Source organism: Lampris incognitus, chromosome 2, assembly GCF_029633865.1.
Source record: "Lampris incognitus isolate fLamInc1 chromosome 2, fLamInc1.hap2, whole genome shotgun sequence".
Classification (NCBI taxonomy): domain Eukaryota; kingdom Metazoa; phylum Chordata; class Actinopteri; order Lampriformes; family Lampridae; genus Lampris; species Lampris incognitus.
This window is the reverse complement of record NC_079212.1, coordinates 8,626,981-8,640,920: the sequence shown is the minus strand read 5'-3', so window position 1 is coordinate 8,640,920 and position 13,940 is coordinate 8,626,981. Positions and strand designations below refer to the sequence as shown.

The 13,940-nt window shown below is 46.0% G+C and overlaps 1 protein-coding gene across 1 annotated transcript; it reads right to left on the bottom strand.

Moving 5' to 3' along the window:
- Positions 1 to 9,536: 9,536 nt before the first annotated feature.
- Positions 9,537 to 11,282, bottom strand: kcna10a (potassium voltage-gated channel, shaker-related subfamily, member 10a). The gene has a single exon (XM_056275086.1). It carries the CDS (start codon positions 11,280 to 11,282, stop codon positions 9,537 to 9,539), a length of 1,746 nt encoding a protein of 581 aa, XP_056131061.1.
- Between the last annotated feature and the right edge of the window lie 2,658 nt (positions 11,283 to 13,940).

Below are 13,940 nucleotides of genomic sequence, written 5' to 3'. Positions count from 1 at the left end.
GGATTTCTAGTCTCCGCCTGTGCCTCCGCCAGGGGGCGTGCTCCAGATGCCGCTCACAAAACTTCCTTGTTCTCTGCGCCTTGCACTGCAAACGAGCTACGTTTCCAACAGCGAACACGGCATCCCAAAAGACGAGTGCAGAGGGTTTTATGGACGAGGAACCGTTTTAGTGTGTTGGCTGCCACAATATCCAGCCGTATTTGTTCAGGCCGGAGTATCCAACCGAAGAAATGCTGCGGAGAGAGGCCGAGGCTGCTGCTGCATTAGCTGAGCGAGAGGATGTGGGCGGCGTTCTGACGATTTATGCTGCCTTGTCGAAAAATGCCACCGTATTGACAGCAGGTCTAATCCTAACCCTAACCTCTCCTAACCACGCGCTAAGTATCGCATCTCGATAGGGAGCACATTTTGACGGAACACCGGCGACGACCATGCAGAACTTTAGCTGCCGAGAGCAAATAACGACTGGTGGTGCCATGACTCAAACTGCCCTCCGATGCTGGGCGTCCGGGTAGTGTAGCCGTCTATTCCGTTGCCTACCAACACAGGGATCACCGGTTCAAATCCCCGTGTTACCTCCGGCTTGGTTGGGCATCCCTACAGACACAATTGTCTGTGGGTGGGACAATTAAGTACGTGTCCTAGTCCTTGCACTAGCGCCTCCTCTGGTTGGCCGGGGCGCCTGTTCGGAGGGGGGGGAATAGCGTGATCCTCCCACGCGCTACGTCCCCCTGGTGAAACTCCTCACTATCAGGTGAAAAGAAGTGGCTGGCGACTACACATGTATGGGAGGAGGCATGTGGTAGTCTGCAGCCCTCCCCGGATCGGCAGAGGGGGTGGAGCAGCGACCGGGACGGCTCGGAAGAGTGGGGTAATTGGCCGGATACAATTGGGGAGAAGAAAGGGGGGGGGGGTTATTGCCCTCCGTTGCCAACAGAAACTGAATCATTTTGCTGCAATGAATTTCAGCATGGTACGTTTTTCCGTCGGATGCTGTCACCAATGCCAAGCCCCAGACAGCCCGTGTGTGCGTTGCTATGCATGAAAGTTTTTCTCCTCTCATGGACAGTGGTGTGCTGGAAACTGTCCTCAAGGTCCCTGAGATAAACTGGAAAACACAACCAAGACCAGGCTATTGTAGTGCTGCAACTAACGACTATTTTGATAGTCGACAAGTCATCGATTAATCGACTTGTCAGATAACGTATCGCACAAAACAATAGCTCTTATTTAGCTATCAGCTTTTAAATTAGCTTGAGGTTGTTTCAGGCATCTGCTAACTTAACAATAAAGGTGAATACTTCATTCAAAAATACGTCTTTTATTATTTGCTGCTCATTAGGCTACTACCGATACAAAGGATGAATAAATATTGATTAGCGATCTTAATATCATTACCTTATAAATTCTGTCGTTATATTAAATATATAATTGCTTATATCAAATATATAATTGTTATTGTGTGTGTGTGTGTGTGTGTGTGTGTGTGTGTGTGTGTGTGTGTGTGTGTGTGTGTGTGTGTGTGAAAGTACCTTTATTGTCCCTTACAGGGAAATTAGTTTGCAGCCAGTATGTGTGTGTGTGTTTATCAAACGCCTACCTTCAGAAAGGTTGTCTCATATTTCTTCTCCATCAGTGGGTGAAGCGGGTTCTGGGTGGCAGGGTGTCCCATCAGGTGGGGGAACCGGGTTCTGGGTGGCAGGGTGTCCATCAGTGGGTGAAGCGGGTTCTGGGTGGCAGGGTGTCCCATCAGGTGGGGGAACCGGGTTCTGGGTGGCAGGGTGTCCATCAGTGGGTGAAACAGGTTCTGGGTGGCAGGGTGTCCATCAGATGGGGGAACCGGGTTCTGGGTGGGAGGGTCCATCAGTGGGTGAAGCGGGTTCTGGGTGGAAGGGTGTCCCATCAGGTGGGGGAACCGGGTTCTGGGTGGCAGGGTGTCCCATCAGGTGGGGGAAGTGGGTTCTGGGTGGCAGGGTGTCCATCAGTGGGTGAAGCGGGTTCTAGGTGTCCATCAGGTGGGGGAACCGGGTTCTGGGAAGAGTGGCCCGTGTCATTGACCATCATGTTTAGTACTGACTCGGTGAGGGCAGTCGCGTGCACGCATCTGTGTACACATCTGCTTCTTCTGCAGAAAGCCACCCGTGGTCCACGGTACCTTCACTCTTCTTCGGAGTCGGACCGCACACGTTTGATTAAAAGACATTCGTCAGGCAGAGGGGCAACATTACTCTTTTAAAACTCTCAGAATCCTGCACAACCCCGTCTATACTTAGCTAGCTAGCTAACAAGCTAACCGTCTTACCGAGGCGCGTCCGCGTCGTCCAGACCTCCAACGCGCCTCCTCCTCGCATGCTGGTGCACTACCGAGGCGCTCCCGTGATGGGAAAGGTCCCCCTCGCTGCCATTTTGCTGTTTGGTTTGCCGGTCCCGTCGCTTCCGCTTCCGTTCCCGGTAGCTTTTGCGCATGTGCAACTCTCAGCGAGCGGGGCGCGCGAGGTGCCTCGCTACTTCCGTCACCGACTCCGGCGAAACGACGTTCGGTTCAGTCCCACAGCGTCAAGTACGTACGCGATGACGTAACCGACGAATTGCTGACAATTAAAGTCGTTGGCAACTAATTTCGTCATCGATTGTTGTCGATTAATCGTTGCAGCCCTCTCGAGATGTGCTACTTGGCGGTTCGGTGCATAATGCTGCTTAACTTCAGCGCAACTCACAATGGACACTTTCACCTTGAAGCTGGTTGGGACAAGCTGTCTTTTCAAAGTATGATAAGACATTTTGTTTGCAGGCACCTTGCAGAGCACCCAAGGATACCTTACACCAGTGGTGCTCCACCTTTTTGGGGTCCTGGACCCCCTGCGTATTTTTTGATCTACCCTGAGGACCCCTCCACCTGATCTTGGGGGAGGGGGGTTGCAATTTGATAGAAACAGTAGAAACTGCCTTTTAAATTGCATTATAGCATTTATTCACTCTTTGGGGCAAAAATAAGAGCTTTCAGTTGTAACTTAGATATAGTTAACAAAACAGAATTCTTATGCAGTAACTTTCAGATATATGTAACAACACAGAATATGTATTCAGTAACTTTCAGATATATGTAACAAAACAGAATATGTATTCAGTAACTTTCAGATATATGTAACAACACAGAATATGTATTCAGTAACTTTCAGATATATGTAACAACACAGAATATGTATTCAGTAACTTTCAGATATATGTAACAAAACAGAATATGTATTCAGTAACTTTCAGATATATGTAACAAAACAGAATTCTTATGCAGTAACTTTTAACAATGCAAACGGGAGCGAGATCTCTTATTAAAATACAATAAATTACACTTGTGAAACAGATGTAATTAGAGAAAAAAGTCCTGTTACCCCTTATAGTTTAGGTAGATAAAGGTCTCAGTCACATCTGAGTAAAATAATCCTATTTCTATAAATGTCATAGGATCTTTTTTTTAAATATATTTTATTTTCACGGACCCCTTGCAATTACACCATGGACCACTAGGGGTCCGCGGACCCCCGGTTGAGAAACACTGCCTTACACAACAGTTAAAAAAAAAAAAAAAAAAAACAAGCAGTATGATGTGCAATATTCCAAATATTTTATTTGAAAATCGAATAAAACGTAACGCGTTGGTTTGAATAAAGTCGTTTTCTATCTATAAAATTTGAATTGTTTATTTTCACACTAACGACTTACAGAGTTGGCTGCAGGTACATACCTTTTTTTTAGATCTAGGCATTCAGTAAACATTTTACAAAGACCAAAAAAGGGTAAAATGTCAACGCATAATACAAAATATGTATTACATTTGTGAAAAACAAAGTTTCAGTAAATGCCAGTGTTCTCTCTCCATGGCCAAGAGGTGTTATTTCAGAGGTAACCAGATCTATCTGCAGCCTGGCACGACTGCCTGGAAAGACTTTGAAGAACACCCACTTCAGACTCGGTGACTAGTCCAGGTTTTGCATGGCTAATTAAAACTATCAACGTCATCAAAATCAGTAGCTCCGTTCTGAAGGGCCACTACCCAGTAGAGGGCACTCCAAAACTAGGGGTGGGCCCGGTGGGGTCAGGTGGGGGAATTGGGATCGGGCCTTAATTGATCCCCGATGGGAAATTGGGTGAAGTCACAGTTGCTCACATTTTAGATGAGAAAATATATTTAAGCATACGTGAAATAAGAAAAATGTGTCAAAATGTGTCCATTATACTACAATATAGCGAATTCGGGGGGCAGTCTGGGAGACCGTCGCCATAGCAGGGACGCGAACCCATGTCTCCCACTCCGCAAGCGACAACCTTAACCAGTCGACTAAAGCAGTGTTTTTCAACCGGTGGTCCGCGGACCCCTAGTGGTCCGTGGTGTAATTGCAAGGGGTCAGTGAAAATAAAATATCTTTAAAAAAAAGATCCTGACATTTATAGAAATAGGATTATTTTACTCAGATGTGACTGAGACCTTTATCTACCTAAACTATAAAGGGTAACAGGACTTTTTTCTCTAATTACATCTGTTTCACAAGTATAATTTATTGTATTTTAATAAGAGATCTCGCTCCCGTTTGCATTGTTAAAAGTTACTGCATAAAAATTCTGTTTTGTTACATACATCTGAAAGTTACTGAATACATATTCTGTTTTGTTACATATATCTGAAAGTTACTGAATACATATTCTGTTTTGTTACATATATCTGAAAGTTACTGCATAAGAATTCTGTTTTGTTGCATATATCTGAAAGTTACTGAATACATATTCTGAATAGTTACATATATCTGAAAGTTACTGAATACATATTCTGTTTTGTTACATATATCTGAAAGTTACTGAATACATATTCTGTTTTGTTACATATATCTGAAAGTTACTGAATACATATTCTGTTTTGTTACATATATCTGAAAGTTACTGAATACATATTCTGTTTTGTTACATATATCTGAAAGTTACTGAATACATATTCTGTTTTGTTACATATATCTGAAAGTTACTGAATACATATTCTGTTTTGTTACATATATCTGAAAGTTACTGAATACATATTCTGTTTTGTTACATATATCTGAAAGTTACTGAATACATATTCTGTTTTGTTACATATATCTGAAAGTTACTGAATACATATTCTGTTTTGTTACATATATCTGAAAGTTACTGCATAAGAATTCTGTTTTGTTAACTATATCTAAGTCACAACTGAAAGCTCTTATTTTTGCCCCAAAGAGTGAATAAATGCTATAATGCAATTTAAAATGCAGTTTCTACTGTTTCTATCACATTGCAACCCCTCCTCCCCCAAGATCAGGTGGAGGGGTCCTCAGGGTAGATCAAAAATACGCAGGGGGTCCAGGACCCCAAAAAGGTTGAGAACCACTGGACTAAAGGGTCCGACCCGCCGGCCAGCGGCCAGCGTGTCTACTTATCCATGCACGTTACAATAACATGTATAGAAAATTAAGAAATATGTGCAGAATATTAACGCAGTACTAATGCAGTATAAATATACACCAGAGCATTGCACGGTCGAAATAGCTGTCCCTGTTGTAGTCATCTGCTGCAAAACGCAAAGAGCATACCTTAAGACAGTGGTTCTCAACCTTTTTGGGGTCCTGGACCCCCTGCGTATTTTTGATCTACCCTGAGGACCCCTCCACCTGATCTTGGGGGAGGGGGGTTGCAATTTGATAGAAACAGTAGAAACTGCATTTTAAATTGCATTATAGCATTTATTCACTCTTTGGGGCAAAAATAAGAGCTTTCAGTTGTAACTTAGATATAGTTAACAAAACATAATTCTTATGCAGTAACTTTCAGATATATGTAACAAAACAGAATATGTATTCAGTAACTTTCAGATATATGTAACAAAACAGAATATGTATTCAGTAACTTTCAGATATATGTAACAACACAGAATATGTATTCAGTAACTTTCAGATATATGTAACAAAACAGAATATGTATTCAGTAACTTTCAGATATATGTAACAAAACAGAATTCTTATGCAGTAACTTTCAGATATATGTAACAAAACAGAATTCTTATGCAGCAACTTTTAACAATGCAAACGGGAGCGAGATCTCTTATTAAAATACAATAAATGACACTTGTGAAACAGATGTAATTAGAGAAAAAAGTCCTGTTACCCTTTATAGTTTAGGTAGATAAAGGTCTCAGTCACATCTGAGTAAAATAATCCTATTCCTATAAATGTCATAGGATCTTTTTTTTTAAAGTTATTTTATTTTCACGGACCCCTTGCAATTACACCACGGACCACTAGGGGTCCGCGGACCCCCGGTTGAGAAACACTGCCTTAAAGAGTTCCCAGTACTGACGTCGGTGCGTCGCGCCATATTTGGGGCCCTTTACCGCTCGGAGAGCCTTCTCCGCGCCGCTCAGCATCTGTTGGTAATCGGTGGTGGTTCCCGCCTTACTCCCCCCCCCCTCCTTCCTGGCGCCGTGACATTCCGGCACGATACAACGAGAAGGCGCGTTTGTTCTCCATAAAAACGAATCCCGTTCAATGTAAGTCCTTTTTCGGGTTTTCCGATCGAGGAATGCAGATTTTAAGGCGCCATTTTCTTCCATTCTTTCTTTGTACAGCGCCACAAGAAACGCCCCTCTTCTTCTTCTTCTCTCGGTTTACTGGCGGATCGCAAATAACATCGAGGTGCGTACCGCCACCTACTGTACAACGGTGTGTATCATCACGTCGTTTTACCTTATTTCTTAAATTCTTAAGTTCTGGCCCAGCTCTGGCAAACAGGAGCAGACCGCCGAAGTGCCATCACTACATGCGGTATGTGGGCTGGACCAAAGTGTCAGGTGTGGGACGGGTCCGGGGCCCCAGAATTTCTGCTATCTGGGAGCAGACTGATTCATGTGGTCCAGAGAGCAACGTCCTGTTATTGTCTGGATGACTTCCAGTGATACGGTCCCTGCACCGCTACATGCCGGGATGCCGTGTTGATTCAACCTGGAGCTATCAGCCGTCACTCATGTGTGTGTGTGTGTGTGTGTGTGTGTGTGTGTGTGTGTGTGTGTGTGTGTGTGTGTGTGTGTGTGTGTGTGTGTGTACATGCGTGTTGCACTAATGTTTACAGTGAAAGCAGAGAAAGGTTGCTGGTAGTAATGATGGCGTCTTATATAACGTGCCCAGTTGCTGGGGCTTTTCTTGCCTTGAGGGAAATACCGTTGATGAGAGTCATACAGCTGCTCTTAACCTCCAGCTTTCAATCCTCATGTGGCCTGATCTACACATCCTCCTCCCAACAACTCCTCCCATGGCAAAAGATTAAGAAAGCACACACACACACACACACACGCACACACACGCATACATACCTCCACACTCCCATCAGGGTAACAGAAACACAGGAGGACATGATGTAAAACCCAGAATGTATTTCCTCTACAGTACAGTACAGTATATTGCACGTTGTGTTGGAATCATACAGACATATACAAATACAGTGTAATGGTCTTTTCAGTAAGCTGACGTTGACATATCGTGTCCATGACTAGTAGCTTCTAACTACCCCATCGATGAACCTTGCAAAGTCCTGATTTCAAAATCACAAGGGTTTGACTCGTACGACAATGGTATCAATACACACATTGTGGAGGAAGAAGTGAAGCGGTTACTGTGGTTACTGACGTCATCTATTCACAGCTTTATAATCGTACATGATATTCATACATCACATCAGGCAGACAGACAGACAGCAGCAAGCATTCACATTACACATTTGGTTGAGTTCAACATAAAGTCAACTTCACATTCAGGCAGCTCTTGGATGAATCATCCATCCATCCATCCATCCATCCATCCATCCATCCATCCATCCATCCATCCATCCATCCATCCATCCATCCATCCATCCATCCATCCATTATCCGAACCGCTCACCCTGCTGTCAGGGTCGCGGGGACTCTGGAGCCTATCCCAGCAGCCATTGGGCGACCAGCGGCGGGGAGACACCCTGGACAGGCCGCCAGGCCATCACATAGGGCCGACATACACACACACACACACACACACACACACATACATTCATACCTAGGGACAATTTAGTAAGGCCGATCCACCTGACCTACATGTCTCTGGACCGTAGGAGGAAACCGGAGCCCCTGGAGGAAACCCACACAGACACGGGGAGAACATGCAAACTCCACACAGAGGACGACCCGGGACGACCCCCAAGGTTGGACTACCCCGGGGCTCGCACCCAGAACCTTCTAGCTGTGAGGCGACCATGCTAACCACTGCACCAACATGCCGCCCCTTGGATGAATGAAAGCAACTGAATTTGGACAAACGGATACCGGTGACCACCCTGAAGCTATTTTACTGACACCACCTCCACATTAGCACATCCATCTGACTTGAAGAAAATAGGGTTTCGCTAGAACAGAAGGAAAGAAAGAAAGACAGAAAGGGAAAGAGTCAAGTTGAGATTTACGTCGGTGAAACCTGATAAATCCTGGGACATGTGGGTGAACAATGTCTCGTGTCCCTTTGCCTCCATAATTCCCTTTTGCTCTTTTATTTGACGACTATCTTTGGCTCGTTTCCTCGTCGATGTTTTGTTATCGCCATCATTCCACATACCCGCCCTGTGGCGTGCCATGTGAACACAAGAGACCATGCGACACTAAACGGTCGACTGCACAGAATGCGAATAACTGTTGGTATTATGTCAGTCAGGGATAGTACAGGTAGGTGACTCATACTCGCGTCGTCAAACAACAGTTTTTCACAGTATTGACCGACGTGAGCTAAGGGTTACATTTGTTGGATGGTTAGCATCTTGGAAAAGTTGTTTCCAGAAATAAATTAAAACATTTTAAAAGAGGGGAGTTGAAATTTGGTAGCCTTTGAAAATATACCATATATTTGTACATACGGTATTGGGATCACATATGGCGATGATGGTGGTACCCCAACATTGCATCGTTTAAGGCACGCCGTTAAAATATACACAAGGAGTCCACTGGACTGTTGTGAGCAATGGAGGATTTCTAGACGTGCTATGCGTTACAGACAACACAACACAAAACTATTAATGGGTGAATACTGTCGAATAAATACACCAGGTGATCGAGTAGGTAGTCAGGATACATAAATAAATCATTTGACAAGACATTTAAACATACAAATATTATACATACATTATCATGGGACGTGACAGCCTTTTCCCCTCGTCTTCTAAGCAGCTGAATTAAGCGGACGTGACTCGAGTTCACATGACATCGCTGGCGTCCCACTCACATAAATGACATGGTTTATGATGTGTTCGGCAATTGCATTAGACACAATAGAGGTAAGTGTGGCCCATTCTGTGTATTATTATAAAATATAGTATCATTCACCGGGTATAAATAGAATCTAATAATCACTGCTGTTCATGCGTCTTCAAACCATTTCTTAGTTCTGTTTCTCTTGTCCTCCCCAAAACAGTATTACTCCTCCCAAAGAGTCTGTTCTATTTCTTTCCTTCGGCGTCAGTTAATTACCTTTGTCACTTTGCCAGATGCCATTGGTCTTATTGAGCGAGGCGTCGCTACCCTGTTTTGTTCTTGTGTCGGCCCTCATAGCTTGCTCGACCGCATCGGCCAAAGGCAACTTGTCCTCCGCCTCCGTTTCTCTGTGGTAGAAGTAGTTGAAGTTGGAGACAATAACGGGCACCGGCAATGCTATGGTCAGCACACCGGCGATGGCGCACAAAGTGCCCACCATCTTACCCCCCACAGTGATTGGACACATGTCCCCGTAACCCACCGTGGTCATTGTGACGACCGCCCACCAGAAGCCGTCGGGTATGCTGACGAACTGCGTGTTGGGTTCATCCACCTCTGCGAAGTAGATGGCACTGGAGAAGAGGATGACTCCAATGAAGAGGAAGAAGATGAGCAGGCCCAGCTCACGCATGCTGGCCTTCAGAGTCTGACCCAAGATCTGCAGCCCCTTGGAGTGTCGTGAGAGTTTGAAGATACGAAAAACCCTGACCAGACGGATGATACGCAGAATGGCAAGAGACATGTTTTGGCCTGAGTTTTCTTGTGGCGTCGTCACCACTTCAGTAACGACAGTGACAAAGTAGGGGATGATGGACACAATGTCAATGATGTTCATGAGGTTATGGAAGAACTCTTTTTTGCTGGGACAGACCAAAAATCGCACGCACAGCTCGAAAAAGAACCACACGATACATGCAGTCTCAATGATGAAGAAGGGATCCAAGAAGGTAGTGGGCTTCGAGGTGGGAGGCGCCAGAGAACTGAAACTTCTGGACTGGTTAAAAGGCTGAACCACGGTGGGCCTGATTGGGTCCATTTCTTCCCTGAACTCAGGCAGGGTTTCCATGCAGAAGATGATGATTGAGATGACAATCACAAAAACAGACACCAGCGCTACAGCACGCGCTGCATTGGAGCTCTCCGGATACTCAAACAGCAACCAGAACTGCCGGTACACTTCATTGGTGGGTAGTGGGATCTCCACATCCTTTATGAAGCCTTCGTCTTCTCTGAACTGCTCCATGGCCTCGTTCCCCAGCTCGTAGAACAAAATTTCATCTGCAAAAACATCCAAAGGAACATTAGCCGGACGTCTGATCTTCCCACCTGACTGATAGTAATACAAGATCCCATCAAAGCTGGGCCGGTTCCGATCAAAGAAGTACTCATTCCTCATCGGGTCAAAGTAGTCCATCCTCTTCAGAGGGTCTCCCAGGAGCGTCTCGGGAAACTGGTCCAGTGTTTTCAGCTGCGTCTCAAAGCGAAGGCCGGCAATGTTGATGATGACTTTCTGGTCGCCGTCATCCAGCCCACGCTTGTCTACAAAAAGGTCCTCGCAGCACTCCTTAGCAAGTCGGCTAAAGATCATCTCACTCTCCTTGGTACCTTCGCTGCTTAGTAGCAACTTCCAGTTGGAGATCATACTGGCACAGCTGGTGCGCCCGTGTTGACCTGACGCTGGCATCGATGGTGAGCAAGGCACACCCAGCATCTGAGTCTGTGGGTTCAGCGGACACGAGGAAGACTCCCAGATGCAGGAGGGCATGGGACTGTGCGGAGAGGGTATGGAGGTGAGCTGCTGGGCACGGAGGTGGTTGTTACCTTCAGGGCTGTCGTGCTCTGGCGGCATGTCAACAGTGAGAGCTGTGGTCTCATCAACATAGTGGTCCAGCTCTTCCTCCAGGCTGCTGTTGATGTCATCCAGGCTCTCGAAGTCTACCAGAGCCACCTCCATGGCTTTGGTGTAGCCTGAGCAAGGCCTGGGGCCCCAGGCTCTGACAGAAATACACCAACACCCGGATGGGAGTGGAACTAATTCAATCACCGGGATCAGTTGTGCAGCTCGGCAGGTTCGGTCTGCAGCAGGACTCGGCAGGACAAAATGACAGCTCCACTTTTAAAACTTCTTCCTTTTTCAACACCTGCAGAGTGAGGAGATACAGAGAGAGACAAGTCAGACACGCACAGAAAAATAAAGATCGGCAAGCGACATACGTAAAGAGAGAGAAAGACCTTTAACGAGAGACAGGACGGAAAAGACGGCCAGTGTGCTCGTGTCAACGCGTAACTGTTTGTTTTGCAGTCACTGTCATCAGAACGTGACGTCTGAGAGCAGATGCTCCATCATGACCCCTTGTTCCCTAGATACCGGTCTCTCTGGAAACCAGTGACGAGAGAAAGAACAGAGAGGAAGTCAGCTAAGGGAAGGCAGAGGGAGAATAAGGAGGGAGAGGAGCCAGAACAGGGAGAAGACAGTTTTTGGAAACTAACATGAAATGCAGCAAAGCATTCAGCTATTTTAGATGGAAAGACAGTTACACCTTTGCCTCCTTCAGTAGTCGGCTATGGTGGAGCCAACGTAGAGTCATGCAACGGTGAATTAGAACATACAGCGCCAGATTAACATACAACCATCCATCCATCCATTATCCAAACCGCTTATCATGCAAGAACATGCAAACTCCTCACAGAGGATAACCCAGAGGACGACCTCCCCAGGTTAGAGCACCCTGGACCTCAAACCCAGGACCTTCTTGCTGTGAGGTGACCACGCTAACCACTGTGCCACTGTGCTTCCTAATATGACATTCCTTAGCATTAATGTTTGGCTGGACTGTTTCCATTGAGAGTGACATTGCCTGAATAATTCCTCCTCATTCTCACTTTATATCAGGGCCTCTCAAAGTCAGGACCTCGGTCCACATCCGGACCAAACGGCAAGTCAATCCGGGCACAGCCATACCTCGTGTTCTGAATATGATACACTATGAAGTGTAACGTTTCCTGTTTTGTGTTGTTGCTGCCGAGCTCGCACATTCCCCTTACAGCGGAGAATTTGCTTTGGGGTTGATGTGAAGTGTAGTTGTCATCAACTCGAGTAACGCCATCTTCACTTCAGCTGGTTCACTGTCTCTCCTCTTCTCTGATCCGTGTGTGTGTGTGTGTGTGTGTGTGTGTGTGTGTGTGTGTGTGTGTGTGTGTGTGTGTGTGTGCGTGCACGGGTGTAGCACAAAATTCTGGGCCCTATACGTAAGCAGTCCCTGTGGGCCCCTTTCCTCTTGTGTCTTTCATGCATCACTTTTTAGAGTTGTGGCATACTGTATATTATTTACAATCACGGTACATTAATCTATTTTAACCTAACCTAACTTAACTCTCTTGCAGTGACTGCAAAAATGTATAGCATCACTCCAAACTTTGATGCATGTTAGGGTATTGACGCTGACACCCATGATCTTTATTCCACAGTAAATGCCCACTGACGGGACTTCTTGTTTGCAAAGACATCGATTAGATATTTAAAGTCCAATTGTTTTGCTAACCGGCTTTCGATTGAGAGTAGCGTCAGGCTGTTCAGCCTCTCCTGGGACGTCGTTGATCTGAGGTGGTAGTTCTTAACTAGTTTTAATTTGCTGAAAGCCTGTTCAGTCTCTCGCAACAGGACTAGATGAGCTGCATTGAGAGATGCTCGCGAGGGGCAGACTAAACCATTTTGCACCTTTTGTAAGGGGTGAGAGGGGCCTCGGAGAGCCTCCCTATTTTCTTTAAGTCCCTCAACCGATGTATTTGGCCAATTGTAACTGAAGTTATGGCACTAATTAGTTAGAAATAAAATGTTGCAAACCAAAACGAACTTTTAATCCCAGGCTTCCCGAACCGAGCCGCCCCGCCCACTTCTGGGCCCTGGTAGCCCCCCCCCACACACACACACTACGACACCGCTGTATGTGTGGAGGGGGCTGAGCTCCGTCCTCGTTGAAACACAGAGAGCGGCGCAGAGGAGAGAATCTAATGTGACCATACGTCACTGACGCTGCATCCAACGGGGTGCAGGCACGGAAGCAGACGTGATTGGCTGTTGCGTCGGCCAATAGACAGCGCAGAACCTCGAAGCGCAATGACTGCCAGACCGAGCAATAGTTGGGGCGGATTAAGCTAATGTTAGTTAGCTAGCGATAGCAATAGCGGTAGGGGTAGGGTTACAGTACGTTCTGCTAATGTTAAGGTCAGTTGTAAGTTAGCTAGCTAAATGTTTCAGTGCGCATCGTTTGTTTCAAGTCAGTGCGCTTCGAAGTTCCCCGCTGTCTATTGGCCGACGCAACAGCCAATCACGGCTGCAACAGCCAATCAGGGCGACTTCCGTGCCTACAACCCGTTGGATCTAGCATCAACCATAAATCACAGTAACGAGTAGCCTACCAGTACACGACTTTTCGCTAGGGTGAGAGCCAATCAGAGGCAGAGTGGGGCGGGTCTTCGTTAGGGTGAGAGCCAATCAGAGGCAGAGTAGGGCGGGTCTCCAAAATGAACAGTTGGATCAGTGTCTGGCTGGCAATCACACTTTTTATGCTTAGGTTCAAGCAACTTGATTGCAGGCAAACAAGGCCATTTC